Source organism: Spermophilus citellus (genome assembly GCF_964194105.1).
Source record: "Spermophilus citellus genome assembly, chromosome: 13".
Taxonomy (NCBI): Eukaryota; Metazoa; Chordata; class Mammalia; order Rodentia; family Sciuridae; genus Spermophilus; species Spermophilus citellus.
The window spans coordinates 63,852,381-63,876,904 of record NC_138193.1 but is presented as its reverse complement, the minus strand read 5'-3'; the positions used below and the strand labels follow the sequence as shown (position 1 = coordinate 63,876,904).

General features: G+C 33.3%; 1 protein-coding gene across 8 annotated transcripts in view; it reads left to right on the top strand.

The window, feature by feature from the left end:
• The window catches only part of EHBP1 (EH domain binding protein 1), a 310,375-nt gene that overhangs the window by 195,734 nt on the left and 90,117 nt on the right, over positions 1-24,524 (top strand). For all 8 annotated transcript variants that reach the window (XM_081264220.1, XM_081264222.1, XM_081264221.1 and 5 more), the window contains 4 exons: positions 7,071-7,249; positions 8,070-8,118; positions 13,719-14,621; positions 23,789-23,932. In XM_081264220.1, the coding sequence (XP_081120346.1) occupies positions 7,071-7,249; positions 8,070-8,118; positions 13,719-14,621; positions 23,789-23,932 (1,275 nt within the window). The remainder of the gene's footprint in view (positions 1-7,070; positions 7,250-8,069; positions 8,119-13,718; positions 14,622-23,788; positions 23,933-24,524) is intronic.

Genomic DNA, 24,524 nt, shown 5'->3' with positions numbered 1-24,524 from the left:
GATGGTAAACTTAAGGACTTTTTAAAAAATATTTTGTAGTTGTCAGTGGACCTTTATTTTATTTATTTATTTTTATGTGGTGCTGAGAATCTAACCCAGTGCCTCACACATGCTAGGCAAGCACTCTACCACTGAGCCACAACCCCAGCCCCAAACTTGAGGGGTTTTTTTGTGTGTATGAAGAAAAGATTTAGGCCTGCTGGTAAATCTTTTCTTCCTGGGGGGAAAAATCATATCCTTATAAAATTGAGTCCATGAATATAGTATATCTCCCCATTTCTTTAGGTTTCCTTGGATTTTATAGCAGTCATGTGCTTTATTTGTAGATTTATTCCTAAGCACAGTCATGTACCACATAACATTGTTTCAGTTAACAGTGGAATCACATATACAATGGTAGTTCCATAAAATTAAAACAGAACTGAAAATTTCCTATTGGCTAGTGATATCCTAGGCATTATAATCTTATAGCCCAAATTCATGTATTTATGGTGATGCTGTTGTAAATGTGTCTGTGCTACCATTTGTATAAAATTGTAGCACATATAATTATGCACAATATATATTTGATAAACAACTGTGTTACTAGTTTGTGTATTTTCTATACTATACTTTTAATCATTATTTTAGAGTGTTTTCAATTTATTTAAAAAAAAAAAAGTTCCCTGTAAAATGGTATGTCTGTTATACCAGCAGTAGCCTCATACATCTTGTGGACACCACTTGTGGATACCACTTCTCTTGATTATACCATTTTCTTTTGTTCTTGATTTAATATTGTATTGCTTTCTTCATTATGGCCCCCATAAGCATACAGAATCCTCTGGTAATGTTGCCAGTAAGAGTCCCCATCAAGGGATTTTCCCGGAAACAAAATTTAAAATCATTAAGGACTGTGCAATTGGAAAATCAGTGATGGTATTTGCTCACTAATCAGGTCTTGCCTGTGTCCCATGAAGGTGATAGAAATGGGGTTCCCCTTGGTGGAATGGGCTGGCTGCAAAATAAAAGCTAAGAAAAACAGAACAACAAAAAAATCATAGGACACAGAAAATATTTTCAGAAAGTGGGGGCTGGATGGGCTAGCCAATCTTATGGATCCAGCTCTGTACTAAAAAGGCAAAATGGAGCCCATACTTGCCTTATTTATATGCTTGTTTATTTATATCTGGGAACATCAGAGGCCTTCCATAGAATGTTCTTCACCAAAATAGGTTATAGGTGGGCTCTCCAGTTCCAAATGAATTACGCCCCATCTCCAGAGCTACTATGAGGGATCTTCCTAATAGAGTGTAGATAAAGGTCATGTACCTTGGGCAATCTATTGCATGGGAGAACCACAGATAGTTCCCAAGGTTAAACCTAAATTCTCCCTGGCTACCATACCAAGAGAAGACCCTCAAGTAATTCATGAGTGGCTTCCTGCAATCAGATATGTCCCATTCAACCATAACCACAATCCTGAAGAAAAAGAACAAAGTGACAAAATTATATAAGGATTTGAAACAAAACTAACAAAAATCAAGAAGGGCACAGATCATATGTACAAAAACTTCAAATGACATGGATCAAAGAGCAGATACTTTATTTTGTTTTCAGGATGACAAGATCACCTTAAAGGACTTTAGGTCAGCATACTATAGTGACACAGCCACATCAGTGTTTATAGCAGCTCAGTTCACAATACCTAAGCTATGGAACCTACTTAGGTGCCCTTCAACAGAAAAATGGATGAAGAAAATGTTGTACATATACACAATGGACTATAACTCATCCATAAAGAATAAAATTATGGCATTTGTAAACTGATGAAAATGGAAACTATAAGTGAAATAATCCAATTCCAAAAAACAAAAGACCAAATATTCTCTCTGATATGCAGATGTTAACACAAAATTAGGAAGGAGTAGGGAATAATAGAAGTTTATTGGATTAGACAAAGGGAATGAAGGGGAAAGGTGGGGAGGATGGGAGTAGGAAAGATAGTAGAATGAATCAGACATAAGTTTCCTATTCATATATGAATACATGATCATTGAACCACCACATTAAAAAAACACAAGAATGGGAAGTTACACTCCATTTATGTATAATATGTCATACACTCTCATGTATATCTAAAAAGAACAAATAAAATAAATGAAAGAAAATATCACCTTACAATGCATGATCACACTTGATTTTATTTGTATGCCTCTATGAATTGTTTTAATTAAAATTTTTTTATATATAGGAATTTAGTTTTGTACATTGGCACCTTTACTAAATTTAATTAATTTTAATAAATTATATATATAATTTTTTGGGTTTGGGGTTTTCCTCATACTCAATTATTTACTATAAATAGAAGTATTTATTACTAATATATCTTTTTTTTCTGACCTTAATGTACCAACTGGAATCTGAATAGAATGCTAAATAAAAGTGGTGATAGATTCCTAATCTCAAAAAGGGAAACCTTTTAATATTGAATATTTTACCATTGTGATATTTACTAGGCCTTTGCAAATTAGGGAAACTGTGCTGGCTTGCTGAGATTATTTTTAGAATATAAATGGACATTAAGTTTTGTAAATTTTTTGCATCTATTTAGATAATTTTGTTATGTTTTCCTTATAATTTGCTAATTTGTTAAATTACTTCCATAGATTTGCTAAGCCAGGTGTATATTCCTAGGGTTTCAGCAGGTATAGACTCACTATCTTAAGTCTATCTAAGTTCTGCAGTTTTTCTAAGTTTTGCAGTTTACATTACATCATGGACATAATGCTTACAGTCTTTATCTAACACACACACTAATTAATATACTCCACAGTCAATAATCCTATAACATTTTCTGGTACTTATATCTGATGTCTTGCCCCTTTTATAGATTCTAGGTTTCTTTTCTTCTAATGTCCACTCTTATCTTGCCTACAAAACCAAAAGCCTGCCCAGAGGGTACCTCTCCCTATTTTCCACCTCTGCCCAGAAAGGCTGGAAGGAAGCCACCCAGGGGGCATTCATTATCAACTCCTGGTGGTAGAACAATTAATTCCCTGGAGGCAGTTGCCAACTGGTTAGGAGGAGGGGGAAGTATTTTGAGATATTAGCATTTTATTTCTTTTTTCAATTGCCCCCCCCCCTCCTAACCCAAGGGTTCTTTATCTAAACTGACTACCTAACCTTTTGCCCTGGTCTCAATCCCCTCTCTGATTAAGGATACCCTTACTACTGTAAGGGAAAATGGACGATGACCACTCTGGCTTTAGCTGTGCTTTAAGTAGACTCTATAATATGATGGTAGGTCCTGAGAGGGAGAATTTAGAAGAAGGAAACCTTGTTAGGAAGATTTTCACTATTATTTAGTCAAAAGGAGATAGATTACAAAAATATAACCATAGCATCCAACCTGTCCATGTATTAACCAGTAAAAGATGACAGGTGAAAGAAAAATTCAAAGGTGATTCAAAGAATAAAAGTCTAGGCAATTGGGACAATAGCAATTTCATTTGCAAACACAATGAAAATGAGCAGGTTGCAAGGAAAGATTAAAAATATGATTTTTAACATACTGAGTTTGAATTTTATATGGCAGGAAGGACAGCCAGCTGGAAATGTCAATTTGAGATGGTTTGAACTATAAATGTACATTTGGGAATCATCTGCATGTGATAGTTGGAATCCTGAGAGTGAATCAGCTCAAAGTATGGAAAGAAAAAACTATTCAGAGAAATACCTAGAGGAATGGATAGCTGTTTAGTGGAAGACGGGGAGATAACAAAAGAGAAACTATAAAGGGGATATAGCAGAAAAGAATGGAATTGAAATTTCTCATAGCTTTTGAAATTTAGGAAATTTTTTCAGCAAGTTATTTGACTGGGTTTTCTGAAACAGATACTATTGCCATTGTTGGAAAGAATATTTTGGTGCCCTTCTTATTAACATGTAATCTGCTGTGTTAACATAAATAACATATTAAAATTAACTATATTTCAGAGTTCAGTTCTGACCCTTATGAACAGATTTTGCTGTTTTTCTTTCTATGGAAAGAAATGTATTGCAGTCATTCAGAGCTTCTTTCACCAAACACATAGGAATAGATACATTACCAACCATTACAGATGCCCTATTTTACACATAGAATATCAAGGTGCTGACATTATTTTCTAGTTAAAGCTTTGTCTGCAGAGTAAAACCTTCATTATGTTAAATTTGTGGCCTTTGATGTTCCAAAAGAGGCCCCCAAAATAGAAGTTCAGTGCTGATAATGCTTTGGTGTTAATCATAATTGTAGTTAGATTGATTAACATGAACTGAATGATCTTGCCATATATAGTGTTACTTTTTTAAATGCATTTATTTATTTAACAATGTTTACTGAGTGTCTGCTGTCATTGGGTACTTGGGATAGGTTCATAAATAAAGCAAACAGGTTATTGACCTCATATATCTTTTATTTAGTGATGACAGGTATAATAACCAATAAAGTAAAAGATAAAGTATATGAACTGTAAAAATATGGTAAATAGTATGGCAAAAATACAGCAATATAAGGTCTATCAGGAATGCTAGTTTGGGGTTGGGTGATTGAGATAGGCTGCATTATTAAATAGCATATTTATAAATGGTGAAGGTTGCACTGGAGTTAAGTGTGCAGATCCTTAAAAGGAGAACACCAGGAAAATGGAACAATCCTTGCAAAGGTCCTAAGGTTAGACCATTTCTGGGGTATATAAGGAACAACAAAAATTCAGTGTGCTTCAAAGTGATCGAGGGAAAGAGTGTAGAGAAGATCAGAGAGAGGAAGTAGGATAGAGGAGAAAGAAAGATCTTGTTACTACAACGCTCTGAAATAGTTAACCATCATCATACTCATTCTACAGATGAAACAGACATAAAGAAGACAAGTAATCTGCTATAACATTATAACAAGAAGCAAATTATTTGATTCAATTATATACTGAAACTTTCACAGTGATTTGATTATTAATTCCTTTATGACCCTCTGCAAAATATTAGATGAAAGATCAGAAGTTCTGGAGTAGTTGTTCATTTAATACTGCCTCTAATTTCCTTTCTCTGCAAACCAATATGACCATTTATAGGGCCTGTAATTTCATTACTTTCTTCAATTTCATATGATTTCCTGTAGTCAGAAAGGTAGTCAGTGTCCTTAATATGAGGCTTTTGATGAAACAAATCTAAATTTTGGTTTAGTTTTCTAGTCTTTTTATATTGAGTTTTCTTAGAGATTTTAATAATCATATATATATAAATAATATGCCATCATATATATTCTTTATTTTTACATATAGAAATTCATCCTAAATTGTAACAGTGATAATGACATTTATACATTACCTCTGTACATGTGACTGACAATTTGAATGAATCAGTACAATGATTATAGGATTATTTGGCCCATGTTCATACTAACCATGCTTGAAGTGACTCACTGCCTTAATATAATTTCTTATAGAAAAACATTATAATAAAGATAATCTTATAGCTAGTAGACAAGTAAGTAATAGAAAAGTTTGAAAAAAAGTGAGTATGTGCCTAGTTTAGTGATCGCCTAGCTCATTCATAGACCACTCTCTACTTTTAGGTTAAGTGACTAGAGAGATTTAAAAGTCACAGTGGACAATTAAGTGAAAAGATAATTTAATGGTTCATTTTTATAACATTAGATTAATAGTTAAAAGAGCCATTATTTATTCTAAAGTAAATTTACTATATTGGGAATTTTATATTTACCCACTGCTTTGTATTAAATGGAACTGATTCAAATTTGTTGAATTTTTATGATCCATTTTTTTTTAACACTGACTTAATGTAGGTGATCTTTGAAAGAACAGTGCTTTGCTAGATTCATGATTGTTTATATAATGATTTGTTAATCTGACAGTTAATAAAAATGAGAAATTATATCCTCGGTGTTTCTTGGTGGTCTTCCCACAGAAGTAGTAAATACATAAATCAAAATCCTGTGTGGTTGATGATTTTAATCATTTGGCACTGACATGCTTTTGTCAAGTGGGGGCATCATTGGTCTTTCTTAAATAAGCAGTATGTTAAGAATGGCTTGCTTGTTAAACGACATTAAGGGTAAATAATTGTTCTCCTTTCACCTTTCTTTAGATGCCTCTCTTTTATGTCTGCCTTATTATCATAGCAAGCACTTTTAATTAATAGCAAGATTAAAATCCAGAAATACTTAATCAATTTCTTTATTTTTCCATTGTATCAGCCTCCAAGTTACTGTCACAAAATGTAGTTGTTCTTCAGTAAAATAAAATGACATAATTTTAAGAACAACAAAAATTTATAATAAAAATCTTATGATGTAGTCTTAATTTTATTCCCATCATTGTAGTCTTAAATATATGAACAAGGGGGAAAGAAATGATAAAGATTTTAAAGACATGTATAACTAACTCAGCTAATATTTAAAAAAATAGCTCTCAGTGATAATTAAAATGTATTTTGAGTATATCCAAAATGAATACTATTGTGTACTGTTGCTGCCAGTAACTAGTTATTGCTAAAAACTCTAAAACTATTTTGCTGTTATTAAATTTATATGCTTGAATATGATAATCATTGTTATTTTTTAAATGCATACATATGATTACTGTATTTTAAAAACTTGCTATGATTTTGATCTCTACTAACAATTTAGACTTTAAAATGCATTATTTTTAATCCAGTCGAAAAGGAACCATGTTTATATGTGATTGCAATTGGGGGGAATTTTTAGTGTGTGAAAATTGCGTAGGTATTTAGCATTAAGTATTTAAATACTTTAACATGATGTTTCCATCAATAAAACTCTTTGCTTATTCTTATTTATAAGTTTAAAATCTCACCTATCTACATCCTTGTCAGGCAAATGCCATGGGCTAAAACTGAAGATAATAATTTAAGATTTATGTCTCCCTCTTGGATGTTATAGTTGTCATGAATTGACAGCTTTGAAGGACCTAAACTGACATCAAAGGGTTCAAATGATCTAGTTAGGTCAATTAATGTTAATTTTCATCTTTCATTAAATTCTTTTAATGTTTTCCTCTTCTCCTTTCTTCTAGCCAAGTCCTACACCAAGTCCTATTTTGGGACGAAAGCCAAATGCTAGTCAGTCATTGCTTGTATGGTGCAAAGAAGTTACGAAAAACTACCGAGGAGTGAAAATCACCAATTTTACTACATCATGGAGAAATGGTTTATCTTTTTGTGCTATATTACACCACTTTAGACCAGACTTAATGTAAGTAGAAACAGTTTCCATTCCCTATTACATTGCATAAATAATAGAATTTCTTTTCTTTTTCTTTTGGCAGAACTTGGGATTAAACCCAAGGATGCTCTTCCACTGAGCTACCTCCCCAATCCATTTTATTTTATGACACAATCTCACTAAGTTGCCCAGGCTGACCTCAAAGTTGCGATCCTCTTGCCTTATAGCAAGTAGTTGATACTACAGGCATTATGCTACTATTCCCCAGTATTTACACAGTTTTTAAAAGAACCCAAAATCATTTCATAGAACATGTCCTGAACTACTTGACTTTATATTTCTTTTTTGCTAGCCACACCTTTTGCTTTTTTGAGAGAAGTATATGCCAGGAAAACTGCTTCCTTCTCAATACCTAAAAAACATATTTTCCCTTTTAAAAAAATGATTTTTTTCTCCTTAATCTTGAACAAAAAAAACTGACTTCAAATTATTATGAAAATTGTGTTAATGTTAAAATGAGATGAGATAAAGAAGCCTGTAGCTCTTTCTACACTGACAACAGGGATTACCTCATGGTAAATTTGGTTGTCATGGCTAGTCTCTGGTCCCCTGCCTTAACTTCTCTTTTAGATGGAAAGCTTCAGGCAGTGAAACATGTAATCACTGTTTTTATTTATTTATTTATTTATTTCCTTAATTTTCCACACTATTAGTTTTGTTGATTGAATTTCTGTGAAATTGCTGGTTACTCTGGTATTATTGAATGTCAAATTTTTAGATTCAGTTTGTTTTAAAAACAGCTGTTTTTATCAAATACTTCATGTACCTACTGTGCCATTTTCTCCCTCAGTGACTACAAGTCTCTGAATCCTCAAGATATTAAAGAGAACAACAAAAAGGTAAGACATGCCAAGGGGAAAAAATACATAGCTTCAATTTTGGCTTCTCTGCAGGTTTTTTATTAATTTGGGGGAAGTGAAGGGAGTTTTGGTGAGGTCATAATTGCAGCTCTTAGAAGGTAATTTGCATTCCAAAGTTCAAAAATAAGATACTTGGTTTACTTTGGTTTATCAGGACTTTAAAAATCCAAGAGCCAGTCCGGGATCAGATTACAATATATGTATGGTCTTCATTAACTGTTAAATGTTTGTTAAAAAAAAAATAATGTTTTAATTCTAAGATTTAGCTTTTAAAAGTACACCCAAAACTATTGTACCATAACTTTTACATAACATGTTCTAACACATTAGAAAAATGTGTTAGAAGGAAATGAGAGCAGGAACCTGATAGGTAAACAAGACTTTTTACCTAGGTGACTAGGTTTGTAGAAGCAAAAAGATATAAACATTGGTTCTTTTCACTTTCTAGTAAACTATATATGTGTTTCCACATAACTAATTAAAATATACTGAGATCAGAGCTTCCTTGCTGGTATTTGGAGATATTGATCCTTTCAGCCTTCAGGGCAACTGCATAGGGCTGAGTTGCAAGAGCCCCAAGGGCCAGCTGACTGTGGCTAGAGGCTGATGTATCTGTTTACCCCAGTGCACAGTACAGGATTATAATTTTCTGTGTGCAAGGAAGGAAGTGCCTAACTCTGCACACATTAGATACACAAATGTTTGTACTGAATTGAATTCTTCATTTGAAAAATGAATGAAATGTTTTTTCTTGGAGTTTTTGTTGTTGTTGTAGTTCTTTATTTTACAATACTGGGATTGGGAGCTTTATCACTCAACTGTATCCCCAGTCCTTTTTCTTTCTTTCTTTTTTTTAGTTTTTTCTAATTAGTTGTATAAGACAGTAGAATGCATTTTGACACATTGTAAACAAATGGAGCATAACTTCTCCTTCCTCTGGCTGCACATGATGCAGAGTCACACCATTAGTGTAATCATACATGTTTATAGAGTAATAATGTCTATCTCATTCCACCATCCTTTCCATTCCCACATCCCATCCCATCCCCTCCCCACCCTCTGCACAATCCAAAGTTTCTTCATTCTTCCCTAATACCTCCCACGCCTGCATTATGGATCAGTGTCCACTTACCAGAGAAAATATTCAGTCTTTGTTTTGGAGGGGTTGGCTTATTTCACTTAGCATGATATTCTCCATCTCAATCCGTTTACCTGCAAGTGCCATAATAATTTCTTCTTTAAGGATGAGTAATAGTCCATTGTGTATATGTACCACATTTTCTTTATTTATACATCTGTTGAAGGGCATCTAGGTTGGATCTATATAGTCGTTTTTATTTTTTGAGACAGGGTCTCACTAAGTTGCTGAGGCAGATCTCAAACTTGAGATCCTCTTGCCTCAGCTTTTTGAGTTGTTTGGATTATAGGTATGTACCACCATGCCCACCAGAAAAGGAGTTTATAACTTGTGATCTCTGGATATAATTAAAGAGGTCTTTGAAGATGTAGAGAAAAATACATTTTATTTTCAATTCTTTAAACATTAGTATTTTCTTCTATTGTAAATTTTGATTTTAAAAAATCATGGTAGTAGTAGGCATACCTTAGACTGTTACTTCAGAAATTATAGATTTATCCTATCTTACTACAGTTGTTGCAAATTTCTACAAATACCTTTTAAGTTTATCAAAATCGGTTATAAAAAATGTTCTCATAAAAAGCATATACTTTATTGGTTCCCAAATTGTTTTGCAGTATTTGCTTAGTTGTATTTTCCAGTGTAATTGGTTCTTTTGATTCTTATCTATTCTATAATTGTAAAACATTATTCTGAGAAGTGTCTGTGGCTAAAGGGGTTCATAGGACAAAGTGGTTAAAGGACCACTAGAGAGAAAGGTTTTTTTGTTTGTTTGTTTGGGGAATCATGGATTGAACCCAGGGGAGCTTAACCACTAAGCACATCCCCAGCCCCTTTTGTTTTTTGTTTTTGTTTTTGTTTTTTTGAGACAGGCAGGGTCTTGGTAAATTTCTTAGAGCGTCACTAAGTTGCTGAGACTGGCTTTGAACTTGTGATCCTCCTGTCTCAGCCTCCTGAGCCACTGGGATTACAGGCATGTGCCACAGCACTCTGCATAGACAGTTTTTAATTTATTTTAAATTAGATCATTAAAACCACTGGTGATAAAAGTGTTGGACTAGGCATGGTGACATATGCCTATTATCCCAGCAACTTGGGAGGCTGAGGCAGGAAAATCACAAGGCTAGCTTCTACAATTTAGTAAGACCCTGTCTCAAAATCAAATAAAAAGGGCTGAGGGTGTGGTTCAGTGGTAGAGGGTCTCTGGGTTCAACTTCAGTATCACCAAAAAGAAAAAGAAAGTCTTAAAATTTTATGAAAGTTCAATTAAAAAATAAGAATTTAAAGCTGGGGACATAGCTCAGTAGTAGAGCACTTTCCTAAGTTGCACAAGGGACTGGGTTCAATCCCTCACACCATGAAGAAAAAAAAATTATTTCCAACAAAACAAGTTTAATACTTACATTGTTCTCTAAAACCAAAAATTTATATGCCATTGAAAAATTCTTATTTCTCTGAAAATTATTACCAGTAATAATACATTTTGAAACTGCCATTTTTAAAAATTGATATATGCCACGAAAAAGAGGCAATCCTTAAAAATTAGTATAATTTTCTCATAGAAATTAACTGTCTTGTAGGCATGCTATAAAAAGTAGATCATTCTCATGAATTATTTCCTGTGTGATTTTGTAATACTTATTTCTATTAAAGTGAAATGCCTTTTTAATTAAGTAAATTATGTTCTTATATGTGTGCATTTTTTGCATAGTAATAAAATGCTAAGCTGAATTAAATACAGAGATAAGCATTATAAAATAAGCCATTAATAGCTGATAGATAGCAGTGGTGCAAGCCCATAGTCTGAACTGCTGAGAAGGCTGAAGGCTGAGATTGGAGGGTGGCCATTAGCCCAGGAGTTCAAGACCAGTCTGGTCAACTAGCAACATCTCATCACGAAAATAAGTAAGTAAACAAATAAAGGTACAAGAACCAAATGGAGCTACATATATATATATATATATATATATATATATATATATATATATATGGTGCTAAGGATTGAACCCAGTGCCTTACACATGCTAGGCAAGCACTCAGCCGCTGAGCTACTGCCCCAGCCCTAAAGTGGAGCTTTTAACTAACTATTCAAATCTTTGAAAAGGAAACTATTGAGTTTCCTAACATTTTTAAATAATATAGGGAATCTCATTAAGGCTTAAGTCATATTTTATATTATTTTTTAGGAACTTAATAATCATTTACATATTACTAATAGAGAAAAGTATCTCATTTAATTTTTTTCTCATACCTGAGGGTATTGTTCAGTGGTTAGAGCAAGTGCTTAATTTGTTGAGAACCTGGTTCAATCCCCAAATCTCAATTAGATTTTCTAGGACAGTTAATCGTGGCTTTTGGAAAGACTTTTAACTTTGAGGATTCTACTTATTGCACTATTCATTAAATAATTGTTAGTCTTTCCATTTCATCATTTGAAACATATCTACATTGAGTATCTCAGTTGCTACCTGAACCATTATTTCCACCTTTGTGTAGATCTTCCAATAACCCTGAGTACCTTTGAATGAATTTAAAGCAGCACAAGAGACAATGCCCATGTCTTAAGTTCCATGAAGATCTGTAATGTAACTGGCAATGACTCCTTAAGGATTTAATTATACTTAGGAATGAATAAGATAATTTCCTTTTGAAAAATCTTTTTTATTAATACACAAACAGCTAAAAAGATAGTAGGTGACCAACCAGAGCAAAAGAATTTAACCTATATGAAAAAATTTTTTATGAAGTCTTGAGCTTGCATAAAAGAAACTTGATTTGTTTCAAAATAGTGATTTTAGTATAATTAGTCTACATAAAATGAATTGCTGCATGAAGCAGAACAACAGCAGGAGTTTTCCTACAAGGAAGCTAATCATTTTCCAAGGTCTGCAAAAAGTGCTGAATAAAAATAATGCATTTACCTGTGGCATCTGATCTTACCCAGTATGTCAGTGTTTTAGATAATTAGGAAATGTTGAGACTACTGCCTGTGGTGCTTTTCCTGATGGCTTACAATTGATGTCTGTCAATCAAGTAGTCAAGACACACAAGGAAGAAAATGACTTTAATTTTCCTAAAACATGTAAAATATAAACAAGTCTATACACGCACACCAACTGAGTTATTCTCTCTAGTAAATATTTTGAGGTGCCTATATTATGAAGCATAGTGCTGTGAAAATTGAAGAGGTTTTAATATCACAATTTATTTTTCATTTTCTTTCTTACTTACTCCACAACATTTATTAAACTACAGGAAGAATATGAGACAAGGATTAAATTCAAAGGTAGAAATGTACTTTAACATGTAAGTGCAAAAAGACTGATTCCTTTTCAATTGTTAATAATGTCCTAATAGTTCTTTTAAAGAAGAACTTTGAATTATGCTTCTAAATCTAGGTTTTTAGAAAAATAGACATTTTAACATCCCAAAGCAAGAATATATCTAGAGAATCCTTATCTTCTCTCTGAGAGTGTGTCTAAATCTTAGCCATATTTTTAATGCTTCCTAGCAACACAGTTCTGTTTTCAAAGGTTAGTTCAGGATAGTAATAATTGAGAAACAGCTTTGGTTCTTCAAAACTAGAAAAACCTGATATGCCACAGTCATTTAAAGGCTAACAAAGTAATACAATGCAGCTTTACATTCTCAACTAGGTTGTAGTACTCAAAACATTTAATTCTCTCCAAAATGCATAAAATAAAAATGAAGTCATTCCTCTCATTATGAAAATTAGTCTTAATTGGGTATTTTAAAATGTTTATATGTTGGCTGGGCATGGTAGCATACATCTGTAAGCTCACTAGCTCAGGAGGCTGAGGCAGGAGGATTGCCAGTTCAAAGCCAGCCTCAGTAACTTAGCAAGATCCTGTCTCAAAATAAAAATAAAAAGGGCTGGGAATGTGGATCAGTGATTAAGCACCCCTGGTTCAATCCCTGGTACCAAAAAAAAAAAAAAAAAAAGTTTATGTTTCTAAGCTTAAATAGCATTTATTTGCATTTTATATCAGGTAGTCAGATAGTTCATCCTTTCAACTTATGCATCTCTGCTTTTTCTTCACAAATCACTGCAATTACATTACTGTGGAAAAGAGGTTGATAGTAATGATAGCACTTCAGATGGATTTAGTCTAATATTTCTTTATATATCTTGGTTCCTTATCTTAAAGAATGATTCTGAGATATTTTTTTCAGTCTCATTTTTGCTTTTTATTTTTTCTGGAAAGGAATATCTCAATTGTTGGGTAGTTAACTTTTTTTTTCCTTGATTCTTCACCACTTTTAAACATTTCTGACTTTTGGAATATCATTTATGTGACATAGTGTCAGTAATGTTTATGTATCCTATACAATAACAAAAATATTAAAATGTTGCTGTTTGAAAAAAGGTATGGATTGTCTGAGTTATTCACTTTGTCTTGTGTTTTTCCTTTCTTTGAAGGCTTATGATGGATTTGCCAGCATAGGAATTTCCCGGTTATTGGAACCTTCTGATATGGTTTTATTAGCAATTCCTGACAAACTGACTGTTATGACTTATCTTTATCAAATAAGGGCACATTTTAGTGGCCAAGAATTAAATGTTGTTCAGATAGAGGAAAACAGCAGTAAAAGCACATATAAAGTTGGAAACTATGAAACAGATACAAACAGTTCTATTGATCAAGAAAAATTCTATGCAGAGCTGAGTGATCTGAAGCGGGAGCCTGATCTTCGACAACCTACTAGTGGAGCAGTAGACTTCTTATCACAGGATGACTCTGTATTTGTAAATGATAGTGGGGTTGGAGAATCAGAAAGTGAGCATCAGACTCCTGATGATCATCTCAGTCCAAGCACAGTCTCCCCTTACTGTCGCCGAACTAAAAGTGACACAGAACCCCAAAAGTCCCAGCAGAGCTCTGGAAGGACTTCAGGATCTGATGACCCTGGAATATGTTCCAATACAGATCCAACCCAAGCACAGGTTTTGTTAGGCAAGAAGAGACTATTAAAAGCTGAGACTTTAGAATTAACTGACTTATATGTTGGTGATAAAAAGAAGGATGTGACTCCACCCTTTATTTGTGATGAGATAGACCAGCAAAAACTTCAGACTCAAGACATCAGTAGTAACATGGAGCAAGAAAAATTAGAGAATTCTAAAAACTTAGAATGCAGAACAGATGCTGAATCACCTATCAAAAAACCAAGTTTATCTCCTACTTCCAAACTTGGATACTCATACAATAGAGATGCAGACCTTGCAAAGAAAAAACGTACTTCCATGAGGCAGACAGAGTCTGATCCAGATGTTGATAGAACCACATTAAATCATGCAGATCATTCTGCTAAAACAGTCCAGGTAAGTGAATTAGTAGAATGAATGAGTACTTACATTTAGTAAATAGCTATTCTGTCTTTTTATTTCATTTTATGCTCATAGAACACCTCAAGATGTTATAAATAATTAACAGTGAAGTATAATTTGTCACTGTAAAAAATCTAAAATGTACCTGCTATGTATTTAAAGTTTATATTATTTCAAGATTACAAATCTCAAATTTAAGATTAAAGGATAAAGAATGTTAACTTTTCAAATCAAAATATTATCAATTATAAAAACAATATTTTATCACAATAATAAGTCAAAGATATTTTAGTTTTTTTATTTAAATAAGAATATCATTCTAGGTGCTGGGGTTGTGGCTTAACAGTAGAGCACTTGCCTCGCACGTGCGAGGCCCTGGGTTCAATCCTCATCACCACATAAAAGTAAATAAATAAAACAAAGGTATTGTGTTCAACTACAATTAAAAAATAAATATTAAAAAAAAGTATCATTCTAGGGGCTGGGGCTATAGCTCAGTGGTGGAGAGCTTGCCTTCCTTGTGTGAGGCACAGGGTTCCATCATCAGCACCACATAAAAATAAATAAATAAAGGTGTTTAAAAAAAAAGAATATCATTCTAAAATGAAATACCCAGTTAAGTATTTCCCATTTAAAGCATTTTTATTCAATACTTCACTTGCATTTTAATTGGTATTTTTAGTTCCATTATTGTTTGTGGTTTAAAATCCAGTAGCATCTATATTTCTCCCCTAAGGGAAATATAGTGCAGTTTTGACCCCTTCCTTACTAATATTTACTGTATCGAATCTCTGGTCCCATCATCAATTATAAGATATAATATTATTTTATTTACAACAAAAAAATGCCAATAAAATTATGATAGTTTTATCGCTTAGAATTTTTATTTTATAACTATAGAAAGAACTCTTTTAGATTTAGGACACATTTTCATATCACATAAAACACTTATTTACTCAAAGACATTTTAAACAATATGAACGGATTAAGTTACTTCTAGAAGCTTTTCACATTTAGAATCCAGCTCTTCTGAATCACTTTTTGACTTAGAGTTATTGGTAGTCCTATTTTTCCACACAGTATTGTCCTCTGTGCCACCAAAATATGGTGCTATAGCAAAAATTTTCAAAGTTTGGTCTTTTCACATCTGAGGCTGTCTCAGACCCTTTCAGAGAGCCCTCAAAGATAAAACCTTCTATCATAATGCTAGAACATTATTCACTTTTATCACTCATTCTCTCAGAAATGTATGGAAGTATTTTCTGGAGATTCCATGATTCCTGGTATTCAACAGATTTAATACAAATATGGGAGAATCCAAGCTGATTTTTTCTTATAATTAAAGAGACTTACAAAAAAATGTAAAATAATGTCATTCTTACTTGGTTTTTGTTTCTTTTCAAGTAGTAAATTTAAAACATATTAACATCTAATTTGTTTATGATTAAATGTGTATTTATATAACTAAATATATTTCTAAATGAAAAATTAACATTTACATTGTACTAGGTATTGTAAGTAATCTAGAGATGATTTAAAGCATACAAAAGGACATGCCTAAGTTATGCATAGTATGCCATGTTATCTAAGTGACCAGAGCATCTGCAGAAAATCCACAGGGGGTCCTGGAACTAATCTGTGGGAAGAGTATATTCAAGTGGTTTCTGACGGAAATGTCAAGGGATTGCTGTTGTGCCACCAGAAGTATCAAGCAATATGTAGATAGACAACTATGTCTTGACTGTGAACTGAAAGACTGTGATTGTAAGGTGCCAGAAGTATTAGGAAAGAATATAGAGGCTGGGGAAATAGCTCAGAGGTAGAACATTTGCCTAACATGTGTGAGTTCCTGGGTTCAATCCCCACCACTATGGAAAGAGAGAGAGAGGAAGAGTGGGAGGGAAGAAGGAACAGAGGCAAAGAATACTTCTTAGAATCAAAGAAATATAGTAGCTATCAAAGCAAGCCTCTCTTTTCCTAATCAAAAATCTTAAAGGTCTTAAGTAGTTAAACCCGTCTGAAAGTTTTCATGATCACATAGTGTTCATAAGTAGTGGATAATACACAGCTAGTAATTGACAACTCCAGAATCTGATGAGCCTTAGATGTAATATCCAATAAATAGTTTTCATATAAGCCAGATTTTTAAGGCAAATGTTTTACTTAAAGCTAGAAACTGATTAATGGTTAAAAATTAGAAATATGCAGGACTAAGAATCAGTAAACCTAGTTTCTCATTTTGATTCTGCCAGTAATTAGCAATGTAACATTAACTGTTCATTTAAACTCTCATAATCTTATTTTCCACGTATGTTAAATGAAGTAATCTCTAAAAGCCCTTTTAGCTCTAAAATTTTTTTATGTTGTGATTCTATTCATATGATTAAAGGATGCACCATTTATTTATAGCTTCATGTTTGTTCATTGGCCATTCGTTTATGGGTTGAATTTTGCTTAAGGTGAATTAAAGGTTTGCTTGGCACTTGGTTGGCAAGAATAATGTCTTGACACCAAAAATTGTAATATGGATGCTGACATTTGGTAGGTTTTTAAGAGATTACATATGTTAACTGATAATATTCTGTTTCTCTTTTTGTGCCCTATATTTTATTAATTCTCAGATATATATCTTTCTATATTTTAACTTTTCTGAAATCAAGATATTACTTATAATAGATAGTATATTGGAATTTAATTGGTAGTGTTTTTTCTTAGTAATAGATAAAATTGTGACTTATAATTAAGCATTAAATTATAGGAAATTTTGTAGCTTATATGTTTTTATAGACTTAACAAAATTATAATGCTACTCATGTAAGTGCTTAGTACATGAATGGCAATTATTTATTTATCTTATACTTATCTTTCTTAAACTTTACAACTAATGAAGTAAGTGGTTGAGTAATACTTTATATGTGAGAAATCTGGTGTTTACAGAGTAGTCTAAGGTCATATAATATATTTTAAAGTTTGAATTCGAAACCAGCCCTGTCTGACTCCAAAGTCTTTGTGCCTAAAGTTCACAATATCTCTTTATTTTTTATCATTTAAGCATTAAATAATAATCATAGCCCAGTTGTAAAGAAGTCAGCATTACTGATAGGCAATTTTATAATGTGCATCAAGTCCTTAAAAATGTTTATATCAGCCACACATGATGGCTGTGTGTGTCAGCTACTTGGGACATTGAGATGAGAAGATCCACGAGTGCAAGTCCAGCCTGGGCAGCTACTTGGCAAGGCCTCATTTCAAAACAACAAAATGTTTATCTTATTAGATCCTATTTCCAGGGATTTTTCCTAAGGAGATGATCAGAATCATATACAAAAATTTACATGTAGGAGTATTCACAAAGATATTATTTATAGGGCTGAGTATGTAGCTCAGTGTCAGAGAACTTGCATGAGCTCTGTGTTTTCTTCTCAGCAGGGCAAATAAAAACATTATTTATGATAGTGAAAAATTTTCAAACAACCTATATATCCAATAAAATAAGTTAACTAATGTCTAATGAATACATCTATATAATAGAATGTTGGGTAATCTATTAAAATCATATTTTCAAGAAGCATATATAAGGACATGAGAAAAAGCTCATGATAAAGTATTTATGGTACAGCACTTGTCTTAACATGTGTGAGGCCCTGGGTTCAATACCCACCACTGCAAAAAAAATAAAATGATAAAGTATTAAGTGAAAAAACTGTGATTCTACAGTGTTGATCTCTGGATACCATGATTACTAATGATTTTTTTCTTCTTTTTACTAATCTCTATAATTAGTAAAATACAATTTTGTAATTTTATATTTTATAATATAATTAGTAATTTTCTAATCAGAAAATAAAATTTGTGTCTGTGTTTTCTTAAGACCAAAGCACAGTTTTTCACAGTCTATGTGGTTGGGTTGAATCACTAAAGGACTATAGAATTTAGAGCTAATGGAGTCTTAAAGATGATCTACTCTCATTCCCCACATTTCAAAGATAAGGAAATTGAGGGATTAAGAAATAATAATAATCAATATTTATTCAGTGCTTATCATGTGCAAGTGCTCATTGTGTTACTCTATTACTTAATCTTTACACTATCCTTATGAAAGTTGGTCTGTTTTTCCTCTGAATTTTATAAATGAGAAAATGGAGGCTTAGAAAGATTGAGTAACTTGCCTACAATTAAGTGATGGAAGTGGCATTTGAACCCAAATGTCTGACTCCAAAATTCCTAATCATCATATAATGGAAGGCAGTGTAGTTTTTAAGTGACCTGCTCATGTTGCGTTGCTTATTATTAATGACAGAGGGATTGATTGAAGCCTGATATCGTGACTAAAAATTCAATGTTCATTAAACTTTTTTTCTATTTTGAGAAAGTATTGATATTATAACCAGTAGAAATGCAATGACTAATTCTGTTATATCCTAGCAACATTAACTTAGAATCTATCATTACCACTTATATATTTCATTTGTATCTATTAAGAATTTTTGTTTAATCCTTTTAAAATCTTGAGTGATGAAAAAGTTCCAGAATTAGTGGCAATAATTCATAACCTTGTGAATATACCAAAAATAATTTCTTGTACATTTTAAGGAAAATCTTAAGATTATAGAAAAAAGGTTTAAAAATAGTTACAGGTTTTTTTTATTTTTTAATTTTTTTTCCCCTTTGGTACTAAGGATTGAACCAGGGATGCTTAGCCACTAAGCCACATCCCCAGCCTTTTTATAATATATTATTTAGAGACAGGTCTTGCTGATTTCCTAAGGGAGCACTCAACCACTGATCTATAATGAGCTACATCCCAGATCCTTTTTTTTTCCAGTTGTCAATAAACCTTTATTTTCTTTATTTATGTGCAGTGCTGAGAATTGAACCCAGTGCCTCACACATAATAGGCCAGAACTCTATCACTGACCTATGACCCCAGCCCCCAGATCTTTTAAAAGTTTTTATTTCGAGACAGGGTCTCTCTCTAAGTTGCTGATGATGACCTCAAACTTGGGATCCTCCTTCCTCAGCCTTCTAAGTTGGTGGAATTATAGGTATGTGTCATCACACCCAGCCTAGTTATAGTTGAATATATCAATCACAAAAAGGCCCCCAAAATGGTATATTAATTTTTTAAAAGAGAAAGCTTCATATAATAGTAAAGTAATAAGTTTGTTCTCTAATTTCTTTTCCTTGACCATAAAAACTATACAGTGAAAAGGATGTCAAATTAATTAAGCATCAGAGTAAAGATAATAGCCATCTTAAGCCAGAAGTTGGTTACTTCCATAGAAAAAAAGGAGTATGGTGCTAGGCATAGTGGCACCTGCCTATAATCTCAGCTACTAGATAGGAGATAAAGTCAAAGCCAGCCTGGACAACACATAAGAACCTCTCTCAAAATAAAATAAAAAGGATCTGGGATACATCTCAGTTATAGAACACTTGCCTAACGTGTGCGAAGCCTCATGTTCAATCCCCTGTACCATACACAAAAAAGGAATATTATGTTTTTGAATAATGCCACCATTTAAGAACTGATTTTCATTGACAGCCAATATCTGTTGTTCTCCAAAAATACATTGTAAAATTACAAATTGGAGAATATTTCTCCAATTCTGATATGATAAATTATTTTCTTATAAAGAATGTAAATAGTGGAGAAAAACAGTTTTACATATTTATTTTTTTAAATATAGTAGCTTTGCATTTTTCTATAAATATTAATGTCAGGAATTTAAAAGATGGTTGCCACAGGTATTTAATGTCTATCTAGTACAAATTTAGAAGACACATTGTTGTTGTCACTTCTATAAGAACATAAAAAGTCTATAAGAACTTTAAAAAAATGTTTTTGGCTGACAGATTTACTATGTTTATGAGCACATATGAGGAACATGTAATTTACACACACCACTTATAAGACTATGTTCTAATGAAAGTATACTTAAATTCAATCCAATTTTATTTTTTTTATTTTTTTTATTGTTGGTCGTTCAAAACATTACATAGTTCTTAATATATCATATTTCACAGTTTGATTCAAGTGGGTTATGAACTCCCATTTTTACCCCGTATACAGATTGCTGTATCACATCAGTTACACTTCCATTGATTTACATATTGCCATTCTAGTGTCTGATGTATTCTGCTGTCTATCCTATTCTCTACTATCCCCCCTCCCCTCCCCTCCGCTCCCCTCCCCTCCCCTTTTTTCTCTCTACCCCCTCTACTGTAAATCATTTCTTCCACTTGTATTATTCTTCTCTTACCCCTCATTTCCTCTTATATGTAATTTTGTAAAACCCTGAGGATCACCTTCCATTTCCATGCGATTTCCCTTCTCTCACTCCCTTTCCCTCCCACCTCTCATCCCTGTTTAATGTTAATCTTCTTCTCAAGCTCTTCGTCCCTACCCTGTCCTTGGTTACTCCCCTTATATCAAAGCAGTCATTTGGCATTTGTTTTTTAAGGATTGGCTAGCTTCACTTAGCATAATCTGCTCTAATGCCATCCATTTCCCTCCAAATTCTATGATTTTGTCATTTTTTTAAATTTATTGTTGGTCGTTCAAAACATTACAAAGTTCTTAATATATCATATTTCACAATTTGATTCAAGTGGGTTATGAACTCCCAATTTTTACCCCGTATACCGATTGCTGTATCCCACCAGTTACACTTCCATTGATTTACATATTGCCATTCTAATGACTGATGTATTCTGCTGTTTATCCTATTCTCTACTATCCCCCTTCCCCTTCCCTCCCCTCCCCTCCCCTTTTCTCTCTCTACCCTCTACTGTAAATCATTTCTTCACTTGTATTATTTTTCTCTTACCCCTCCTTTCCTCTTATATGTAATTGTGTATGACCCTGAGGCTCACCTTCCAATTCCATGCGATTTCCCTTCTCTCTCCCTTTTCCTCCCACCTATCATCCCTGTTTAATGTTAATCTTCTTCTCAAGCTCTTCATCCCTACCCTGTCCGTGGTTACTCCCCTTATATCAAAGAAGTCATTTGGCATTTGTTTTTTAAGGATTGGCTAGCTTCACTTAGCATAATCTGCTCTAATGCCATCCATTTCCCTCCAAATTCTATGATTTTGTCATTTCTTAATGCAGAGTAATACTCCATTGTGTATAAATGCCACATTTTTTTATCCATTCATCTATTGAAGGGCATCTAGGTTGGTTCCACAATCTTGCTATCGTGAATTGTGCTGTTATGAACATCGATATAGCAGTGTCCCTGTAGCATGCTCTTATTAGGTCTTTAGGGAATAGACCGAGAAGGGGAATAGTTGGGTCAAATGGTGGTTCCATTCCCAGCTTTCCAAGAAATCTCCATACTGCTTTCCAAATTGGCTGCACCAATTTGCAGTCCCACCAACAATGAACAAGTGTATCCTTTTCCCCGCATCCTCTCCAGCACTTGTTGTTGTTTGACTTCCTAATGGCTGCCAATCTTACTGGAGCGAGATGGTATCTTAGGGTGGTTTTGATTTGCATTTCTCTGACTGCTAGCGATGGTGAGCATTTTTTCATGTACTTATTGATTGATTGTATGTCCTCCTCTGAGAAGTGTCTGTTCAGGTCCTTGGCCCATTTGTTGATTGGGTTATTTGTTATCTTATTGTTTAATTTTTTGAGTTCTTTGTATACTCTGGATATTAGGGCTCTATCTGAAGTGTGTGGAGTAAAGATTTGTTCCCAGGATGTAGGCTCCCTGTTTACCTCTCTTATTGTTTCTTTTGCTGAGAGAAAACTTTTTAGTTTGAGTAAGTCCCATTTGTTGATTCTAGTTGTTAACTCTTGCGCTATGGGTGTCCTATTGAGGAATTTGGAGCCCGACCCCACAGTATGTAGATCATAGCCAACTTTTTCTTCTATCAGACGCAGTGTCTCTGATTTAATATCAAGCTCCTTGATCCATTTTGAGTTAACTTTTGTGCATGGCGAGAGAAAGGGATTCAGTTTCATTTTGATGCAAATGGATTTCCAGTTTTCCCAGCACCATTTGTTGAAGATGCTATCCTTCCTCCATTGCATGCTTTTAGCCCCTTTATCAAATATAAGATAGTTGTAGTTTTGTGGATTGGTTACTGTGTCCTCTATTCTGTACCATTGGTCCACCTGCCTGTTTTGGTACCAGTACCATGCTGTTTTTGTTACTATTGCTCTGTAGTATACTTTGAAGTCTGGTATCGCTATACCGCCTGATTCACACTTCCTGCTTAGCATTGTTTTTGCTATTCTGGGTCTTTTATTATTCCATATGAATTTCATGATTGTGTTATCTGTTTCTACAAGAAATGCTGTTGGGATTTTGATTGGCGTTGCATTGAACTTATAGAGAACTTTTGGTAATATCGCCATTTTGATGATGTTAGTTCTGCCTATCCATGAACAGGGTATATTTTTCCATCTTCTAAGGTCTTCTTCTATATCTCTCTTTAGGGTTCTGTAGTTTTCATTGTATAAGTCTTTCACCTCTTTTGTTAGGTTGATTCCCAAGTATTTTATTTTTGGGGGGGATATTGTGAATGGAGTAGTTGTCCTCATTTCCGTTTCAGAGGATTTGTCGCTGATATACAGGAATGCATTTGATTTATGCGTGTTGATTTTATATCCTGCCACTTTGCTGAATTCATTTATTAGCTCTAATAGTTTCTTTGTAGACCCTTTTGGGTCTGCTAGGTATAGAATCATGTCATCTGCAAATAGTGATAATTTAAGTTCTTCTTTTCCAATTTTTATGCCTTTAATTTCTTTCGTCTGTCTAATTGCTCTGGCCAGTGTTTCAAGGACTATGTTGAACAGAAGTGGTGAGAGAGGGCATCCCTGTCTTGTACCAGATCTTAGAGGGAATGCCTTCAATTTTTCTCCATTCAGAATGATGCTGGCCTGTGGCTTATCATAGTCAATCCAATTTTAGACAGTAAAGATATTTCCTTTATGTCAAGATTTATGTATTCATTCTAAATGTTTAGTCAACATTAATATTTTGTATAGGTAATATTAGTAAGAAAGCTAAACCCTTACTCCTGACCTTTTATTTCAACAGATTGTCTAACTTTTAATTCGTTTATAAATGTAGATTATTTGTTGGAAAATGGATTTGTTTATTTCTTTAAATTTGGCGTCTAATTCTGTTTCTTTGCTTTTTAAGCATCGAATGTTATCCAGACAAGAAGAACTTAAAGAAAGAGCAAGAGTTCTTCTTGAACAAGCAAGAAGAGATGCAGCTTTAAAGGCAGGGAATAAGCAGAATTCCAGCACAGCCACACCACTCTGCAACAGGCAGCTAAATGATGTGAGAAATACTGGTTGATAAAACCATAAGTTGTTCATTATAATCATAATCAAAATCCTAATGGGTGAGAAGAGTAATTTGTTAATATTTTCGACTTTGTTCATTATGAATACCTGGTACACTTATTGAACTGAGAAATCCATGCCTATCAGACCATATTGTCATCATTTTTACATAGCAATGTTAACAACTATCAGAAAAGTAAGATCCTAGAGTACAAATTCCATGTATACATTAATAATCTGTTTTTCGTTGAATTGCATTTTGTAAGGCAGAATGCTCAGTGGTAGAGCACTTGTCTGGGTTTGTTTCCCAGTACCACCATCAAAAAAAAAAAAAAAATTATGATTCTACTCTTGTTTAAACTGTATTTTGTTCATGGAAGTTAATTTTGTTGCAAATAATAGTGTAACAATGATGCCTGTAATTTATTGAATGCCTACCATACATTTCAGGAACCATAATTATTATATTTAATTCCATGAATATATTCAAACTACTTATCAGATAGGAAAACTAAAGCCAATAGACAAAGTAACTTGTATAAGGTTCCAGAGTCAGTATTTAAACCTGAGCCTTATTAGATTTTCAG